Genomic DNA, 19,058 nt, shown 5'->3' on the forward strand with positions numbered 1-19,058 from the left:
CTATCTATCCATCCATCTATCATCTATCTGGCTCATCAATAATGATTAAAGTTGTTTCACATGACAAGACACCATTTTCCTTTCAGCTCCTTTTGAGACCTTTTCACTTCATATAGTTGTTCAAGCCTGTCCTTGAGCTGCTCTTTTCTCTTTCTGATATCATTCAATTCTTCTTCTTGTTTTCTGGCTTCATCTTCATGTTTCTTCTTCATCTTCTCTAGTTCCTCTTCATGTTTCTGTTTCATTTCTTCACACTCTTTTTCTTCTCTTTCTATTCTGTCTCTCTCCTCTCTTTCTCTTCTCTCGATCTCTTCTTCTTGCTCTCGTTTCAGATCTTCCATCATTTTCTCCCATCTCTTTCTCATCCCCCTTTGTCTCTCTTCATCCTCTCGTGTTCTCCTCTTCCACTCCTCTTTTCTCTCTCGCTCCAGCTGCTCATAATCTCTTTTCATTTCAGTTTTCTTGTCTTTATATTCTTTTTCTATCTGTTCTCTCTCTCTTCTCAGTTTCTGCTTCTCCTCCTCTATCATCTGTTCTTCTTCTTCTCTCCTGGCTTCAAATTTCTTTCTCATTTTATCCAGTTCTTCCTGTTTTTCTCTCAGTTGTTCCTCGTGTCTCTCTTTTCTCCTCCTTTCCTCTTCCTCTCGTTCTCTCATCTGTCTTTTCTTCTCGTTCTCCCATTCTCTCAGCTGTCGTTTCATTTCCTCTTGAATCTCTTCATCATCTTCAGCCTCTTTTATTTTTCTCTTCCATTCTTCTCTCTCTTCCTCTTCTTGTCCCTTCTTCATTTGTTCCTCTAAATCTCTCTTTTTTATTTCCTCTTCCTGTTCTCTTCTTAACTCTGCCATGATGTGTTCCTGCTCAGTTTTCATCTCATCTCGAGCTTGTTTATTTTCTTCTTCTCTCTTTTTGGTTTTCTTTTCTGTTTCTTTTTGCTTTTTTTCACACTGTAATCTGTAATTTTCAATCTCTCTCTCCATCTCATCTCTTGTTTGATCATATTCAGCTCTTCGCTGTTCTTCCTCTTCTGATCGTTCCCATTCCTCCTCCTCTTGTCTCATCTCCTCTGATTTTTCTTGCTCCTCAAACTCTGTCCACAGTGTTTCCTCTTTTTCACTGAACTTGTTCTCCAGCCTCACTCTCTCCTCATCTATCTTTAGTTTCTTCTCCTTCAGTCTCTTTCTCGTGAGTTTGACTTCCAGGACATACTTGGCTTTTAATTCTTCAACTTGAGCCAGATTTTTTCTTTTATTCTCTTCTTGCATTTTCCTTCTCTTTTGAATGGAGATCGCTGCCTCCTCAAACATCTCATTAGTGAAGTATCGGCCATCATTAGATGTCTTCACCTCTTCTATCATGTTTATCAGCTCAGTAACTTGCGTCCGATCTTGTGTTTCTCTGTTGTTAAAAGCCAGGAATCTGTTTCCACATTCTCTGATCAGTTTCTTGAGTTCATCATTTTTCTCTACATATTGTTTTATTGTTTGTTTTTTCAGTTCATCTCCTCTAGTGAAGAGAACAATACTAAACTTTGCTGCTTTTGAGCCAAAGATCATCTTTATCACGTCTAAAGTGTTTCTCTCCTCTTGAGTGATTTCTCCCACACTCAACACAATGATGAACACATGAGGTCCAGGTGCGGACAGTGAAACACACTTCATCATTTCTTCAACCACTTGTTCTTTTGTCAGTGAGCTGTCAAAGAGTCCTGGAGTATCAACAACAGCTACTGATTTACCATCAACTTCAACATCTCCCTTCTGACAAGTAGTGGTCACCGAATCTGAACTGCTTTCGCTGTGAAACTGGTTGTTTCCGAGGATTGTGTTTCCTGTGGCGCTCTTTCCATTTCCTTTCCTCCCAAACAGCAAGATTCTCAAACATCCTGGATCTTCTTCATCTGAAAAAGACAATAATAGAGTTTAGAGATTAACAACTAACAACATTTGGGACCATAAGAAGCAAGTGTTGAACTCAATCCTAAAATGTAAACTATTTGCAACAGTCCATCCCAGTGTTTCTCAATGTTTATTTATTTATTTGTTTTTGGCCAGCACCCATTATCTACGTCTTTTACCACCCCTTGCTATTTTGTATGCATTTTGTCAGGTGGCAGGTGTCTGGATATAGTTAGTTTGGTTATAGTGTGTGTCTGGATGCTAGAGGTTAAGTTGTTTTCACTAGAAGTCCAACAGCTGTGCTACAGAAAGCTGACGGAAACACTGAAGTGAAGAGACCTTGCTATGGAAATGATACACATCCCATTTAGTTGCATTGATGTAAACTGTCAGGTTTTCGAATGTTGCACTTTCTTTTCAAGCAGTTACAAGTTTCAGCTTATCTCATTGTGAATCTTTGGCGTAAACTCACCTGAAACAAATGCCTCACGAAAACACCTCAATGCTCCCTTTACAAATATTGCTTCCTGGTTTCTGAATGCCCCAGTTGAAAATGCTGGACTTTGCCAAAGTAAAAAAAAGGTAAGCAAACAAGACTAAGCTGACTAATCAGTGATGCAAATTAAACTATACTACCTTTTGGAACTAAAGGCAGTGCTACCTCAGATTGGAATCTTCTCCAAGCTAAATAATTGGTGTCCTGTAGTCATTTTCAAATTTTACTACGTAACCTTTGAGAGTAAAAGAATGGTGTGTAAATGTTTTTAACTGGTTGCATGTTTTATGTTTATATGTTTTTTAGTTTTTTGGGGGGGATTGTTTTAACTTTGATGTATAATTGTTATGCAAACTCGGCTGCCTATTTTGGCCAGGACACTCCTGAAAAGTATTTTTTTCTCCCGGTTAAATAAAGGTAAATGGATAAAAAATAATAATAACAGACAGAAAGAAAAAACAAAACTTGGCCTGCGTCAAGATTGATTTGCTACGATAGACCTGAAGGACTGAGTCAGGCATGTCAGTAGAAGATCCTTCTTTTCTGGTTGTCCCTGTCTCATCACGTATTTATGAAAGTCACGGACCTTGCCCTTGCCTCTCTCAGGTAAGTGGGCATTCACATACTCAACTATCTCGTTGACTGGCTGATTCTAGCTCACTCGCGAGAGTTGGTATGCGAACACAGGGACCTGGTCCTCAGGCACCTAGCCCGATTGGGACTTAGGGTCAACTGAGAGAAGAGCAAGCTCTCCACTGTGCAGAGCATCTCATTTCAGCTCGATGACAGCATGCCTTTCAGAGGATTGTGCTCAGTCAATACTGAAATGCTTAAAATTATTCAAGCACAAGACAGTGGTTCCACTGAAATATTTTCAAAGGCTCCTAGGACATATGGCTTCCTCAGCCGCGACCATGCCGCTGGTGTTGATGCATATGAGCCCGCTTCAGCATTAACCTCGGACTCGAGGGTGGCATGGAGCCGCAGCACGCATTGTGTGGCCATCACAATGATTTGTTGTTGCAATTTCAGTCCTTGGTAGACCTCACATTTTTACAGACAGTTTTTCCCCTATAACGAGTGTCCAGGCATGTTGTTGTCACAACAGATGCTTACAACACAGGCTGGGGCGCCATATGCAATGGGCACTGGATAGGACCCTGCTTAAAAAGAGTTAAATAAACTTATCACTTCATCTAAAACAACAACATGTTTATTAGATCCTATACCAACTAAACTACTGAAAGAAGTGTTATCTGTAGTGGAAGAGCCTCTCCTCAATATTATTAACTCGTCTTTATCTTTAGGTCATGTTCCAAGAACATTTAAACTGGCAGTTATAAAACCTCTCATTAAGAAACCACAATTAGATCATAATAATCTAGCAAATTATAGACCCATTTCAAATCTTCCATTTATGTCTAAAATATTAGAAAAAGTGGTGTCCGCTCAACTGGGCTCTTTCTTGCAACAAAATGATATCTATGAAAAGTTTCAGTCTGGATTCAGACCGCATCATAGCACTGAAACTGCGCTCGTTAAAATCACAAATGATTTACTTTTAGCTTCTGACCAAGGCTGTATCTCAATACTAGTTTTACTTGATCTTAGTGCTGCGTTCGATACTATAGATCACACAATACTCTTAGATCGACTACAAAATTATACTGGTGTTCAAGGACAAGCACTAAGCTGGTTCAAATCATACCTATCTGACCGCTACCATTTTGTCTATTTAAATGGAGAAAAATCGATCATAACTCCAGTAAACTATGGAGTGCCGCAGGGATCTGTATTAGGCCCCCTGTTATTTTCAATATATATGATGCCACTTGGAAATATTATAAGGAAACATGGAATTAGTTTCCATTGTTATGCTGATGACACTCAAATATATATTTCATCACGGCCGGATGAAAACGCTACATTTTCCAAATTGACAGAGTGTGTTAAAGATATAAAAGATTGGATGACGCGTAATTTTCTTTTATTAAATCCAGACAAGACAGAGGTAATACTTATCGGTTCAAAAAACCGCCCGCAAAACCTCGCAAAATACAACTTTAACATCATAGGATGTCCTGTTACTTTATCCTCTACAGTAAAAGACCTGGGTGTTATACTCGATTGCAACCTGTCTTTTGAAAATCATATTTCTTATGTTACAAAAACAGCCTTTTTCCACCTTAGAAACATTGCTAAGCTACGTAATATGCTATCAGTTTCTGATGCAGAAAAGTTAGTTCATGCATTCATGACCTCGAGACTGGATTACTGTAATGCTTTATTAGCTGGTTGTCCTGCATCCTCAATAAACAAGCTACAGTTAGTCCAAAATGCCGCCGCTAGAGTTCTTACGAGATCAAGAAAATATGATCATATAACACCGATTTTATCATCACTGCATTGGTTACCTATAAAGTTCCGTATTAATTACAAGGTATTGCTACTGACTTATAAAGCCCTAAACGGCTTAGCTCCAGTCTATTTAACGGATCTTCTATCGCCCTATAATCCATCGCGCTCTTTGAGATCACTAAATTCAAGGCTTTTGGTCATACCTAGGATATCCAGAACCACCAAAGGAGGGAGAGCATTTTCACATTTGGCTCCAAAACTCTGGAATAGTCTTCCTGATACTGTTCGTTGCTCAGACTCGCTCTCCCAGTTTAAAACTAGATTAAAGTCGCATCTCTTCAGCCAGGCATTCATATAATCCTACAGTTCAAACTACAATCCGGCCTCTATCCAATGCCAGAGGAGAACTGGCCCCCGACTGAGCCTGGGTTCTCCCAAGGTTTTTTTTTTCTCCATTAAGGCACCTGATGGAGTTTTAGGACACCATTAGGTCACTTGATGGAGTTTTTCGGTTCCTTGCCACTGTTGCCTTTGGCTTGCTCAGTTGGGGATATTTTGGGGATATTTAATTTAATTTTATCAATCAATAAATTCCTCTTGAAACAAACTTTGTTGTATTATTTTAATTTAATACTGTGAAGCTGCTTTGATGCAATCTGTATTGTGAAAAGCGCTATACAAATAAACTTGACTTGACTTGACTTGACTTGCTTGCACTTGCACATCAACTGCTTGGAGTTGTTGGCTGTGATTATTTGCCCTGAAGCGGTTTCGTCCATTAGTTCAAGGGAAGTACGTGATGGTTCGCATGGACAACACTGCAGTGGTGGCATACATCAACCGCCAGGGCGGTGTCTGCTAACCTCACGTCACAACTGAAGTCTGAAGAGAGACTGAAGTCTCTGCAGGGCACTCACATTCCAGACATCCTCAAATGCACAACCGACGGGCTCTCTCGACAGAGTGGAGACTCCACTCCCAGGTTATCCAGCAAATTTGTCGAGGCTCAGATGGACCTGTTTGCCTTCCAGGAATCCTCCCATTGTGCTCTGGGGTATTCCCTGACCCAGGCTCACATCAGCACAGTTACAGTAGCACACAGCTGTCCCCCGGACCTGCGTAAGTACGCATTTCCCCCAGTGGGACAGGAATTCTAATTGTTGCGCCCTACTGGCCCAACCAGACTTGGTTCTCAGAGCTCATGCTGATGGCATTGGCCCCTCCGTGGCAAATTCCCCTGAGAAAGGGGATCTTTTCCAGAAAAGATCTTCTCTTATATGTATTATGGCTGAGTACTACTGATTGTTTCTGGTGGGGAAGTGTTCTCTTTTCTCTAACAAGAAAGGGACACTATGGAGACCACATGTTAGTATGTGGAAATACATCCTAAGGACTCACCAGGGGAGGTTAGTATGTGGAAATACATCCTATGGACTCACCAGGGCAAAATCTGGCACCTGCGCCCAGACCTCTCAGAGGTCTGCCACTAGCAGTAGTAAACACTATCACACACCCCTTTACTAGACGGCTTTACAATGGCGCCTTTTTGCGACGTGGTGTTACTTGTGGGGGGAGGATCCACGAAGATGCACAGTCAGGTCAGTGCTTTCCTTTCTTTAAGAAGACCTGGAAAAGTGACTGTCTGCTTATACCCTCAAAGTGTGCGTGTCCTCACCCCCTCTTGTGATATCTCCATGCTCTTACAGACCCTACAGAGGGATTCGTTCAAGATCTTGGAGTCAGTTAAGCTCGGTGCCCTCTCCATTAAGACGGTGCTCCTGATTGCGCTCACCTCCGTCAAGAGGATAGGGGACCTTTTCTATCAGCGTCTATCAGCCCGGCTAGGTGCCCAAAGTTCCCACTACTCCCTTAAGTGACCAAGTGGTGAACCTGCAAGCACCCCCTCACAACGAGGGAGACCCAGTCCCCCCGTGGAGGCACTATCTTTCTCTACTTTGGAGATTGTGGTCAGGTTCACTCTTGAAAGGAGTGCTCATTATGCTTAGATTGAGGTAATTGTTACTCCTCTCGTTTTGGAGAGTCGCTATGCAGAATATGTTGCTCCCTAGAGTTTCTAGCATAAACCTGAACATATATATGTCGTCATGTTGAATACGTTGCCTGGGACTACATAGCTATGCTGAACTGATAGCTTTGTGCAAGCATTCTTCTTATAACCCGTTTTAAGATTCTAGATGCGCTTTTTAAAGTTGTTGGCCCTCTCTGGGCCTCCTTTACAGTAAGTGCATTAGATTTAGAGCAGGTGGTTGGCTAAAGCTACATAGAGCAAATTAGCCTTCCTGGTATGGGGGTTGACGTTGGTCTCCCCTTGAAAGTAGCAGGCTCGGGTCCCTAGCACCTAACACAGATAGAATTTATGTATCTATGTATGAGATTATGGGCCCTATTTTAACGATCTGAAACGCAAGTATCAAACGCGAAACGCAAGTAACTTTGTGGGCGGGTCTCGGGCGCTGTTGCTATTATACCGGCGGGATAAATGACTCTTGCGCCCGACGCTAATCTAAAATGTGTTGGTCTGAAGTAGCTTCATTACTCATAGGTGTGGTTTGGGCGTAACGTGAAATAAACCAATCAGAGCGACATTTCACATTCCCTTTAAGAGCAGGCGCGCTTGTTCCATGGTGGATTGATATTATAACGTCAGATTTGCCAGACGCACGCCAGGAGCGGTTCACAGCCGAGGAGACCGACGTTCTCGTCAGGGCCGTAAAACACAGAGAAGTGACATTGGGGATGGAGAAACACACCCAAATTAACTTCGGTTAAACAGGCGTATGATAATTTGGGTAAATGTGGAAGCTAGATTTATGCCTATTTTTTCACATCTTCATGGACACAACAATGATTTCCCTCGTGTGGAATATTTTTCCTTGTAATAATGTATGATTTGCAAAAATGGGAACTGCTGGGTCTGTGTGTAGATGAGAGAAGCAAAGTGTGTGTGCGTTGTGCACATGCTACATTGATTATGGCCAAGCATGCGCCCTTAAAATAGCATATGAATAACATACGCAATACACCACTGACTTTAGACGAGGTTTCTCCTGGTCAGTGGCGGAATTGTTTTCTGAAACTGCAAAATAGCACCAGGGAACGTTTGCGTTGGAACACGCCTCCTCTTTTCGCTGAACCGCCCCCGGGAGCGCAAGTTCATTCCCTAATTTACACACGTGTGTCTGTGGAGGGAAAAGGTGCAAAATAGGAATGAGACATGCGTCGTCGTGTACAAAGTCAATTGCGCTGGGTGTGAGATAGGGCCCTATGTATGTATGTTTCTTTACAAACAGAACAAATTGCTAAAAAAATATCTGCATGTGTTGTTAAACTGTTTGTCAAATGTATTATCTGGTTACTCTTCAGAATAACAACATCACACGATCTGTGTGAATGACACATTTTATTTTATTCTTTTGTGCTTGTCACCAGTAAATAACTGAGTATGTGAAAGTACAGCGTAATTTCAAAATAACGTTCAGATTACAGTGAATAACGTTCATATTACAGTGAATAACGTTCAGATTACAGTGAATAACGTTCATATTACAGTGAGTAACTTTCAGATTACAGTGAATAACGTTCCGATTACAGTGAATAACGTTCAGATTACAGTGAATAACGTTCAGATTACAGTGAATAACGTTCAGATTACAGTGAATAACGTTCCGATTACAGTGAATAATGTTCAGATCATGTTACAAATAATTCAATGAAAACAACATCCAAAGTAAATAATAACTTCCTTTAAAAAATCTCTAAAAATAGTTATGATTTATAAGTATCAATTGTGATCAGTGTTTGATCGAGTCCGCCCATCAGAAATATTAGATCCGTCTGACAGAGAAAGCCATGAAATACCAGAAAGCAGTTTTGAGGTTTGAAGCCCGAACTTTGTTGGCTTAGTCTGAACTTTATTTACTCCGTCTGAGTGTAGTCAGAACCTCGACTGTCCAGCTTACCAAAGCAAAATCAATGCTCCACAACACTGAAACGGAGACATTCTTCTCTTATCTCTGACTTTTGAAGACAAATATCCCTTAAGAACACACAATCGTAAGATTAAACAACAATAGCAAGGAAAATGATACGTACTATAATGATTAAATGGTTCAAATGTGTAATGAATGGTTTTATAATTAAATTGAATAATTAAATGAAAATGATTGTATGATTAGAACATGTATCATTATATGAATAAACAAAAACATAAAAGAAAAGAAAACGTGTTTTCTCTCAGTAATTACTGATCTGATGAAAAATAGAGAGAATAAACAGAGAATACAAAGGAACAGCATAATGGATTAAGCATGAAATTAATAGCAGACTTTGACTTTGTTTCTTTCTTTTCTATCTTTTTTTGTCTTTTAAGGTCTGCTATAATTCATGTTGTTTCATCATGTTTTAAAATCCACCTAGAGAAAATGAATTTTGCATGATCACTTTAGTTCAGCTCTGTTAAACTCTGCGGGACAGGAGCGAATGTCAAGAGCCCTGATTAAGTGAATGAAGAGAAAGAGAAATACAGAAACCCTTCACATTCACTACAGAAGACAAGAGCCATCTATCATCTATCTATCCATCCATCATCTATCCACCCATCTGTCATCTATCCATCCATCTATCTATCTATCCATCCATCTATCATCTATCTGGCTCATCAATAATGATTAAAGTTGTTTCACATGACAAGACACCATTTTCCTTTCAGCTCCTTTTGAGACCTTTTCACTTCATATAGTTGTTCAAGCCTGTCCTTGAGCTGCTCTTTTCTCTTTCTGATATCATTCAATTCTTCTTCTTGTTTTCTGGCTTCATCTTGATGTTTCTTCTTCATCTTCTCTATTTCCTCTTTATGTTTCTGTTTCATTTCTTCACACTCTTTTTCTTCTCTTTCTATTCTGTCTCTCTCCTCTCTTTCTCTTCTCTCGATCTCTTCTTCTTGCTCTCGTTTCAGATCTTCCATCATTTTCTCCCATCTCTTTCTCATCCCCCTTTGTCTCTCTTCATCCTCTCGTGTTCTCCTCTTCCACTCCTCTTTTCTCTCTCGCTCCAGCTGCTCATAATCTCTTTTCATTTCAGTTTTCTTGTCTTTATATTCTTTTTCTATCTGTTCTCTCTCTCTTCTCAGTTTCTGCTTCTCCTCCTCTATCATCTGTTCTTCTTCTTCTCTCCTGGCTTCAAATTTCTTTCTCATTTTATCCAGTTCTTCCTGTTTTTCTCTCAGTTGTTCCTCGTGTCTCTCTTTTCTCCTCCTTTCCTCTTCCTCTCGTTCTCTCATCTGTCTTTTCTTCTCGTTCTCCCATTCTCTCAGCTGTCGTTTCATTTCCTCTTGAATCTCTTCATCATCTTCAGCCTCTTTTATTTTTCTCTTCCATTCTTCTCTCTCTTCCTCTTCTTGTCCCTTCTTCATTTGTTCCTCTAAATCTCTCTTTTTTATTTCCTCTTCCTGTTCTCTTCTTAACTCTGCCATGATGTGTTCCTGCTCAGTTTTCATCTCATCTCGAGCTTGTTTATTTTCTTCTTCTCTCTTTTTGGTTTTCTTTTCTGTTTCTTTTTGCTTTTTTTCACACTGTAATCTGTAATTTTCAATCTCTCTCTCCATCTCATCTCTTGTTTGATCATATTCAGCTCTTCGCTGTTCTTCCTCTTCTGATCGTTCCCATTCCTCCTCCTCTTGTCTCATCTCCTCTGATTTTTCTTGCTCCTCAAACTCTGTCCACAGTGTTTCCTCTTTTTCACTGAACTTGTTCTCCAGCCTCACTCTCTCCTCATCTATCTTTAGTTTCTTCTCCTTCAGTCTCTTTCTCGTGAGTTTGACTTCCAGGACATACTTGGCTTTTAATTCTTCAACTTGAGCCAGATTTTTTCTTTTATTCTCTTCTTGCATTTTCCTTCTCTTTTGAATGGAGATCGCTGCCTCCTCAAACATCTCATTAGTGAAGTATCGGCCATCATTAGATGTCTTCACCTCTTCTATCATGTTTATCAGCTCAGTAACTTGCGTCCGATCTTGTGTTTCTCTGTTGTTAAAAGCCAGGAATCTGTTTCCACATTCTCTGATCAGTTTCTTGAGTTCATCATTTTTCTCTACATATTGTTTTATTGTTTGTTTTTTCAGTTCATCTCCTCTAGTGAAGAGAACAATACTAAACTTTGCTGCTTTTGAGCCAAAGATCATCTTTATCACGTCTAAAGTGTTTCTCTCCTCTTGAGTGATTTCTCCCACACTCAACACAATGATGAACACATGAGGTCCAGGTGCGGACAGTGAAACACACTTCATCATTTCTTCAACCACTTGTTCTTTTGTCAGTGAGCTGTCAAAGAGTCCTGGAGTATCAACAACAGCTACTGATTTACCATCAACTTCAACATCTCCCTTCTGACAAGTAGTGGTCACCGAATCTGAACTGCTTTCGCTGTGAAACTGGTTGTTTCCGAGGATTGTGTTTCCTGTGGCGCTCTTTCCATTTCCTTTCCTCCCAAACAGCAAGATTCTCAAACATCCTGGATCTTCTTCATCTGAAAAAGACAATAATAGAGTTTAGAGATTAACAACTAACAACATTTGGGACCATAAGAAGCAAGTGTTGAACTCAATCCTAAAATGTAAACTATTTGCAACAGTCCATCCCAGTGTTTCTCAATGTTTATTTATTTATTTGTTTTTGGCCAGCACCCATTATCTACGTCTTTTACCACCCCTTGCTATTTTGTATGCATTTTGTCAGGTGGCAGGTGTCTGGATATAGTTAGTTTGGTTATAGTGTGTGTCTGGATGCTAGAGGTTAAGTTGTTTTCACTAGAAGTCCAACAGCTGTGCTACAGAAAGCTGACGGAAACACTGAAGTGAAGAGACCTTGCTATGGAAATGATACACATCCCATTTAGTTGCATTGATGTAAACTGTCAGGTTTTCGAATGTTGCACTTTCTTTTCAAGCAGTTACAAGTTTCAGCTTATCTCATTGTGAATCTTTGGCGTAAACTCACCTGAAACAAATGCCTCACGAAAACACCTCAATGCTCCCTTTACAAATATTGCTTCCTGGTTTCTGAATGCCCCAGTTGAAAATGCTGGACTTTGCCAAAGTAAAAAAAAGGTAAGCAAACAAGACTAAGCTGACTAATCAGTGATGCAAATTAAACTATACTACCTTTTGGAACTAAAGGCAGTGCTACCTCAGATTGGAATCTTCTCCAAGCTAAATAATTGGTGTCCTGTAGTCATTTTCAAATTTTACTACGTAACCTTTGAGAGTAAAAGAATGGTGTGTAAATGTTTTTAACTGGTTGCATGTTTTATGTTTATATGTTTTTTAGTTTTTTGGGGGGGATTGTTTTAACTTTGATGTATAATTGTTATGCAAACTCGGCTGCCTATTTTGGCCAGGACACTCCTGAAAAGTATTTTTTTCTCCCGGTTAAATAAAGGTAAATGGATAAAAAATAATAATAACAGACAGAAAGAAAAAACAAAACTTGGCCTGCGTCAAGATTGATTTGCTACGATAGACCTGAAGGACTGAGTCAGGCATGTCAGTAGAAGATCCTTCTTTTCTGGTTGTCCCTGTCTCATCACGTATTTATGAAAGTCACGGACCTTGCCCTTGCCTCTCTCAGGTAAGTGGGCATTCACATACTCAACTATCTCGTTGACTGGCTGATTCTAGCTCACTCGCGAGAGTTGGTATGCGAACACAGGGACCTGGTCCTCAGGCACCTAGCCCGATTGGGACTTAGGGTCAACTGAGAGAAGAGCAAGCTCTCCACTGTGCAGAGCATCTCATTTCAGCTCGATGACAGCATGCCTTTCAGAGGATTGTGCTCAGTCAATACTGAAATGCTTAAAATTATTCAAGCACAAGACAGTGGTTCCACTGAAATATTTTCAAAGGCTCCTAGGACATATGGCTTCCTCAGCCGCGACCATGCCGCTGGTGTTGATGCATATGAGCCCGCTTCAGCATTAACCTCGGACTCGAGGGTGGCATGGAGCCGCAGCACGCATTGTGTGGCCATCACAATGATTTGTTGTTGCAATTTCAGTCCTTGGTAGACCTCACATTTTTACAGACAGTTTTTCCCCTATAACGAGTGTCCAGGCATGTTGTTGTCACAACAGATGCTTACAACACAGGCTGGGGCGCCATATGCAATGGGCACTGGATAGGACCCTGCTTAAAAAGAGTTAAATAAACTTATCACTTCATCTAAAACAACAACATGTTTATTAGATCCTATACCAACTAAACTACTGAAAGAAGTGTTATCTGTAGTGGAAGAGCCTCTCCTCAATATTATTAACTCGTCTTTATCTTTAGGTCATGTTCCAAGAACATTTAAACTGGCAGTTATAAAACCTCTCATTAAGAAACCACAATTAGATCATAATAATCTAGCAAATTATAGACCCATTTCAAATCTTCCATTTATGTCTAAAATATTAGAAAAAGTGGTGTCCGCTCAACTGGGCTCTTTCTTGCAACAAAATGATATCTATGAAAAGTTTCAGTCTGGATTCAGACCGCATCATAGCACTGAAACTGCGCTCGTTAAAATCACAAATGATTTACTTTTAGCTTCTGACCAAGGCTGTATCTCAATACTAGTTTTACTTGATCTTAGTGCTGCGTTCGATACTATAGATCACACAATACTCTTAGATCGACTACAAAATTATACTGGTGTTCAAGGACAAGCACTAAGCTGGTTCAAATCATACCTATCTGACCGCTACCATTTTGTCTATTTAAATGGAGAAAAATCGATCATAACTCCAGTAAACTATGGAGTGCCGCAGGGATCTGTATTAGGCCCCCTGTTATTTTCAATATATATGATGCCACTTGGAAATATTATAAGGAAACATGGAATTAGTTTCCATTGTTATGCTGATGACACTCAAATATATATTTCATCACGGCCGGATGAAAACGCTACATTTTCCAAATTGACAGAGTGTGTTAAAGATATAAAAGATTGGATGACGCGTAATTTTCTTTTATTAAATCCAGACAAGACAGAGGTAATACTTATCGGTTCAAAAAACCGCCCGCAAAACCTCGCAAAATACAACTTTAACATCATAGGATGTCCTGTTACTTTATCCTCTACAGTAAAAGACCTGGGTGTTATACTCGATTGCAACCTGTCTTTTGAAAATCATATTTCTTATGTTACAAAAACAGCCTTTTTCCACCTTAGAAACATTGCTAAGCTACGTAATATGCTATCAGTTTCTGATGCAGAAAAGTTAGTTCATGCATTCATGACCTCGAGACTGGATTACTGTAATGCTTTATTAGCTGGTTGTCCTGCATCCTCAATAAACAAGCTACAGTTAGTCCAAAATGCCGCCGCTAGAGTTCTTACGAGATCAAGAAAATATGATCATATAACACCGATTTTATCATCACTGCATTGGTTACCTATAAAGTTCCGTATTAATTACAAGGTATTGCTACTGACTTATAAAGCCCTAAACGGCTTAGCTCCAGTCTATTTAACGGATCTTCTATCGCCCTATAATCCATCGCGCTCTTTGAGATCACTAAATTCAAGGCTTTTGGTCATACCTAGGATATCCAGAACCACCAAAGGAGGGAGAGCATTTTCACATTTGGCTCCAAAACTCTGGAATAGTCTTCCTGATACTGTTCGTTGCTCAGACTCGCTCTCCCAGTTTAAAACTAGATTAAAGTCGCATCTCTTCAGCCAGGCATTCATATAATCCTACAGTTCAAACTACAATCCGGCCTCTATCCAATGCCAGAGGAGAACTGGCCCCCGACTGAGCCTGGGTTCTCCCAAGGTTTTTTTTTTCTCCATTAAGGCACCTGATGGAGTTTTAGGACACCATTAGGTCACTTGATGGAGTTTTTCGGTTCCTTGCCACTGTTGCCTTTGGCTTGCTCAGTTGGGGATATTTTGGGGATATTTAATTTAATTTTATCAATCAATAAATTCCTCTTGAAACAAACTTTGTTGTATTATTTTAATTTAATACTGTGAAGCTGCTTTGATGCAATCTGTATTGTGAAAAGCGCTATACAAATAAACTTGACTTGACTTGACTTGACTTGCTTGCACTTGCACATCAACTGCTTGGAGTTGTTGGCTGTGATTATTTGCTCTGAAGCGGTTTCGTCCATTAGTTCAAGGGAAGTACGTGATGGTTCGCATGGACAACACTGCAGTGGTGGCATACATCAACCGCCAGGGCGGTGTCTGCTAACCTCACGTCACAACTGAAGTCTGAAGAGAGACTGAAGTCTCTGCAGGGCACTCACATTCCAGACATCCTCAAATGCACAACCGACGGGCTCTCTCGACAGAGTGGAGACTCCACTCCCAGGTTATCCAGCAAATTTGTCGAGGCTCAGATGGACCTGTTTGCCTTCCAGGAATCCTCCCATTGTGCTCTGGGGTATTCCCTGACCCAGGCTCACATCAGCACAGTTACAGTAGCACACAGCTGTCCCCCGGACCTGCGTAAGTACGCATTTCCCCCAGTGGGACAGGAATTCTAATTGTTGCGCCCTACTGGCCCAACCAGACTTGGTTCTCAGAGCTCATGCTGATGGCATTGGCCCCTCCGTGGCAAATTCCCCTGAGAAAGGGGATCTTTTCCAGAAAAGATCTTCTCTTATATGTATTATGGCTGAGTACTACTGATTGTTTCTGGTGGGGAAGTGTTCTCTTTTCTCTAACAAGAAAGGGACACTATGGAGACCACATGTTAGTATGTGGAAATACATCCTAAGGACTCACCAGGGGAGGTTAGTATGTGAAAATACATCCTATGGACTCACCAGGGCAAAATCTGGCACCTGCGCCCAGACCTCTCAGAGGTCTGCCACTAGCAGTAGTAAACACTATCACACACCCCTTTACTAGACGGCTTTACAATGGCGCCTTTTTGCGACGTGGTGTTACTTGTGGGGGGAGGATCCACGAAGATGCACAGTCAGGTCAGTGCTTTCCTTTCTTTAAGAAGACCTGGAAAAGTGACTGTCTGCTTATACCCTCAAAGTGTGCGTGTCCTCACCCCCTCTTGTGATATCTCCATGCTCTTACAGACCCTACAGAGGGATTCGTTCAAGATCTTGGAGTCAGTTAAGCTCGGTGCCCTCTCCATTAAGACGGTGCTCCTGATTGCGCTCACCTCCGTCAAGAGGATAGGGGACCTTTTCTATCAGCGTCTATCAGCCCGGCTAGGTGCCCAAAGTTCCCACTACTCCCTTAAGTGACCAAGTGGTGAACCTGCAAGCACCCCCTCACAACGAGGGAGACCCAGTCCCCCCGTGGAGGCACTATCTTTCTCTACTTTGGAGATTGTGGTCAGGTTCACTCTTGAAAGGAGTGCTCATTATGCTTAGATTGAGGTAATTGTTACTCCTCTCGTTTTGGAGAGTCGCTATGCAGAATATGTTGCTCCCTAGAGTTTCTAGCATAAACCTGAACATATATATGTCGTCATGTTGAATACGTTGCCTGGGACTACATAGCTATGCTGAACTGATAGCTTTGTGCAAGCATTCTTCTTATAACCCGTTTTAAGATTCTAGATGCGCTTTTTAAAGTTGTTGGCCCTCTCTGGGCCTCCTTTACAGTAAGTGCATTAGATTTAGAGCAGGTGGTTGGCTAAAGCTACATAGAGCAAATTAGCCTTCCTGGTATGGGGGTTGACGTTGGTCTCCCCTTGAAAGTAGCAGGCTCGGGTCCCTAGGGCCTGGGCCATACTCCCTTAAAGGAACCACCCTCAAAGTTTGGTTGTGGTTTCCAACATAGGCGGAGTTTGACATTCGAGCCAGGGGGGGGCAAAAAAAAAAAAAAAAAAAATTCCTTGTAGCAGCTGGGACCTATAAGAAGCTTGTTTCCGCCACTGAATAATAAATAAATAATAATAATTGCGACCCCTATAAAGTTGCAAAATGGGAGATATAAAGTCAGAATTGCGTGATATAAAGTCGCAATTGCGTGATATAAAGTCGCAATTGCGTGTTATAAAGTCAGAATTGTGAGATATAAACTATTCTGAGGTAAAAAAAATTATTAAAAAATTATCGACTTTTTATCTCACAATTGCGACATCTCGCAATTCGGACTTTATTTCTCAGAGATATAAAGTCAGAATTGTGTGAAATAAAGTCAAAATTGCGTGTTATAAAGTCAGAATTGCGCGATATAAAGTCGCAATTGCGAGAAAAAAAGTCAGAATTCTGACTTTATAACATGCAATTGCGACTTTATTTCACGCAATTCTGACTTTATATCTCTGAGAAATAAAGTCCGAATTGCGAGATGTCGCAATTGTGAGAGAAAAAGTCGCAATTATCTTTTAAAATGTTTTATTTTGTGGTGGAAACAAGCTTCCATAGGGACCTGCATGCAGGGCCGGCGCGTGCACTTCTGCCGCTCTAGGCGAAAAACATTTGTGCCGCCCCTAGGGCTGGTCCGAATACCATTTTTTGAGCTTCGAAGCTGCGGTAGTAATGAACATCGAATATTCAAAGCTTCGAGAGGGTGCTGAACATATTCTTCTCTCTAATAAAGGCAGGACTCTCTATGTTTCTATTTGTCCGTTTGCATTTTGATTATTTCGAGAACCGTTCATCCAATCGACTTCACAAGGGAGTGCAGTGTAGCATTTGGTGGTGCAATATAGATGGACACGCGAGACACGACACGTTCAGAATTAATACACTTTTAGTAAACTACAGAACACCGCGAGCGGGAAGCGGCGCACCTCAAGCGGGCAGGGCTTATATACTTGACGCACGCTGCACTAGCAATATAAAACGCACACACACATGTCTGTTAAATTAAGCAATACTTTAAGGTAGTCTATATTTTTCTGACTAACAAATTACTGACACAGTAAAGGGTAGATTTAAATTAAGAAAAACAAAATTTAAATAAAGAAAAACAAAATTTAAATAAAGAAAAAAACTAAATGTAAAATTTAAATAAAGAAAAAACGAATTTTAAATAAATAAAAAAAACATTTAAATAAAGAAAAAACAAAATTTAAAATTTAAACAAAGAAAAAACGAAATTTAAATAAAGTAAAACGAAATTTAAATAAAGAAAAACGAAATTTACATAAAGAAAAACGAAATTAAGTTAAATTAAAATCGAGATTAATTTAGATTGATAATAATGGGTAAATAGGCTAATAGCCTATATTTTGTTTCTATTGTTATATTTTCCACAATGTCAAAGCAACGCAGCTTAACCCAAAACACAAGCTCAGGCATGCACTTCTGTCCATACAAACTCCGCTGTTCTGCGCTCTACCCAGAGAACACTCCCGTTGCAGGAACACTTTAGGCCAAGAGGAAGCAAATATATACATATACTATATGCGTAGGTGGATGTGATCGGGGATTTTGGCTGTGTAACATTTAAAGCCACTTAAATTAACGAAATGACTCAAATAAAGATTCGTTCATTTTTATGAACGAGATCGAACAAGAGAGTCAGTAAAATTATCCGAACTTCCCATCACTCAGTCATGAGTCATGACTCGTGAGAGCAGGGGGCGGGGCGGCGCAGGGCGGGGCGGGGCGGGGCGGGGCGGCGCAGCGGCAGCTCAGCAAATCATATAGCCTATTTTGTGAATTGTTCATTCCCGATTGGCACACATTTTGCCGCCCTTACAAAAGTGCCGCTCTAGGCAATTGCCTAGTTCGCCTATATGGACGCGCCGGCCCTGCCTGCATGGCCTATCAATTGGGGAACTCAGCACTAGCACATACTGTATGGACAAAACAAACATGCTATATAAACACATATTTATTTTTAACCCAAGAAAAAACAGTACAACAATACAATCATATTTGTAAACAGGTAACTTCGCCACTTGACTTCGCATTGCATCTTCGTTCGGACACAATTAGGATCAATGAAATGTGGACCACTTTTGCACTGTTAAAATATTATCATCAACCAAAACGAAAAGATTTTTAAGGTTTTTCTTTCCTTTTTTCAAAACACATTGTGGCAATGAGAGTGATTAAAAAACAAGTTATATTTCGCATTTTGTTGTACTTCATGAAACATTTAAAACATTTTGAGAGGGAAAAATGAACACAAACATATTGAACAGCATATTGAAAACAGTGTGTTGAGTTTCTCCAGCTTAAGCAGTTATTTGGCAGAGAAATAAAACTTACAGACCTAGACATTGTCCAGACTAGTGCAACAGTAATTTTCGTTTTTTGCGTCCTGCATATGCGTCGATAATGGTCTCAGGTGAGAGCATAGGTGAGAGCTTAGCCG

At 40.4% G+C, this 19,058-nt stretch overlaps 3 protein-coding genes across 3 annotated transcripts in view; 1 reads left to right on the forward strand and 2 right to left on the reverse strand.

The window, feature by feature from the left end:
• LOC309475951 (uncharacterized protein) overlaps positions 1-19,058 on the forward strand; it is a 237,897-nt gene that overhangs the window by 68,608 nt on the left and 150,231 nt on the right. The window lies entirely within an intron of this gene.
• On the reverse strand, positions 57-1,907 carry LOC309474869 (uncharacterized protein; the record flags this gene model as incomplete). The annotated part of the gene is made up of 1 exon (XM_082137488.1): positions 57-1,907. A coding segment is annotated over one exon (1,851 nt), but the record flags the coding sequence as incomplete, so codon positions are not given.
• LOC309474870 (uncharacterized protein) lies at positions 9,452-11,302 on the reverse strand (the record flags this gene model as incomplete). Its single annotated transcript, XM_082137489.1, has 1 exon — positions 9,452-11,302. A coding segment is annotated over one exon (1,851 nt), but the record flags the coding sequence as incomplete, so codon positions are not given.

The sequence above is a fragment of the Leuciscus leuciscus genome (assembly GCF_965113295.1).
Source record: "Leuciscus leuciscus genome assembly, chromosome: 15".
Taxonomy (NCBI): Eukaryota; Metazoa; Chordata; class Actinopteri; order Cypriniformes; family Leuciscidae; genus Leuciscus; species Leuciscus leuciscus.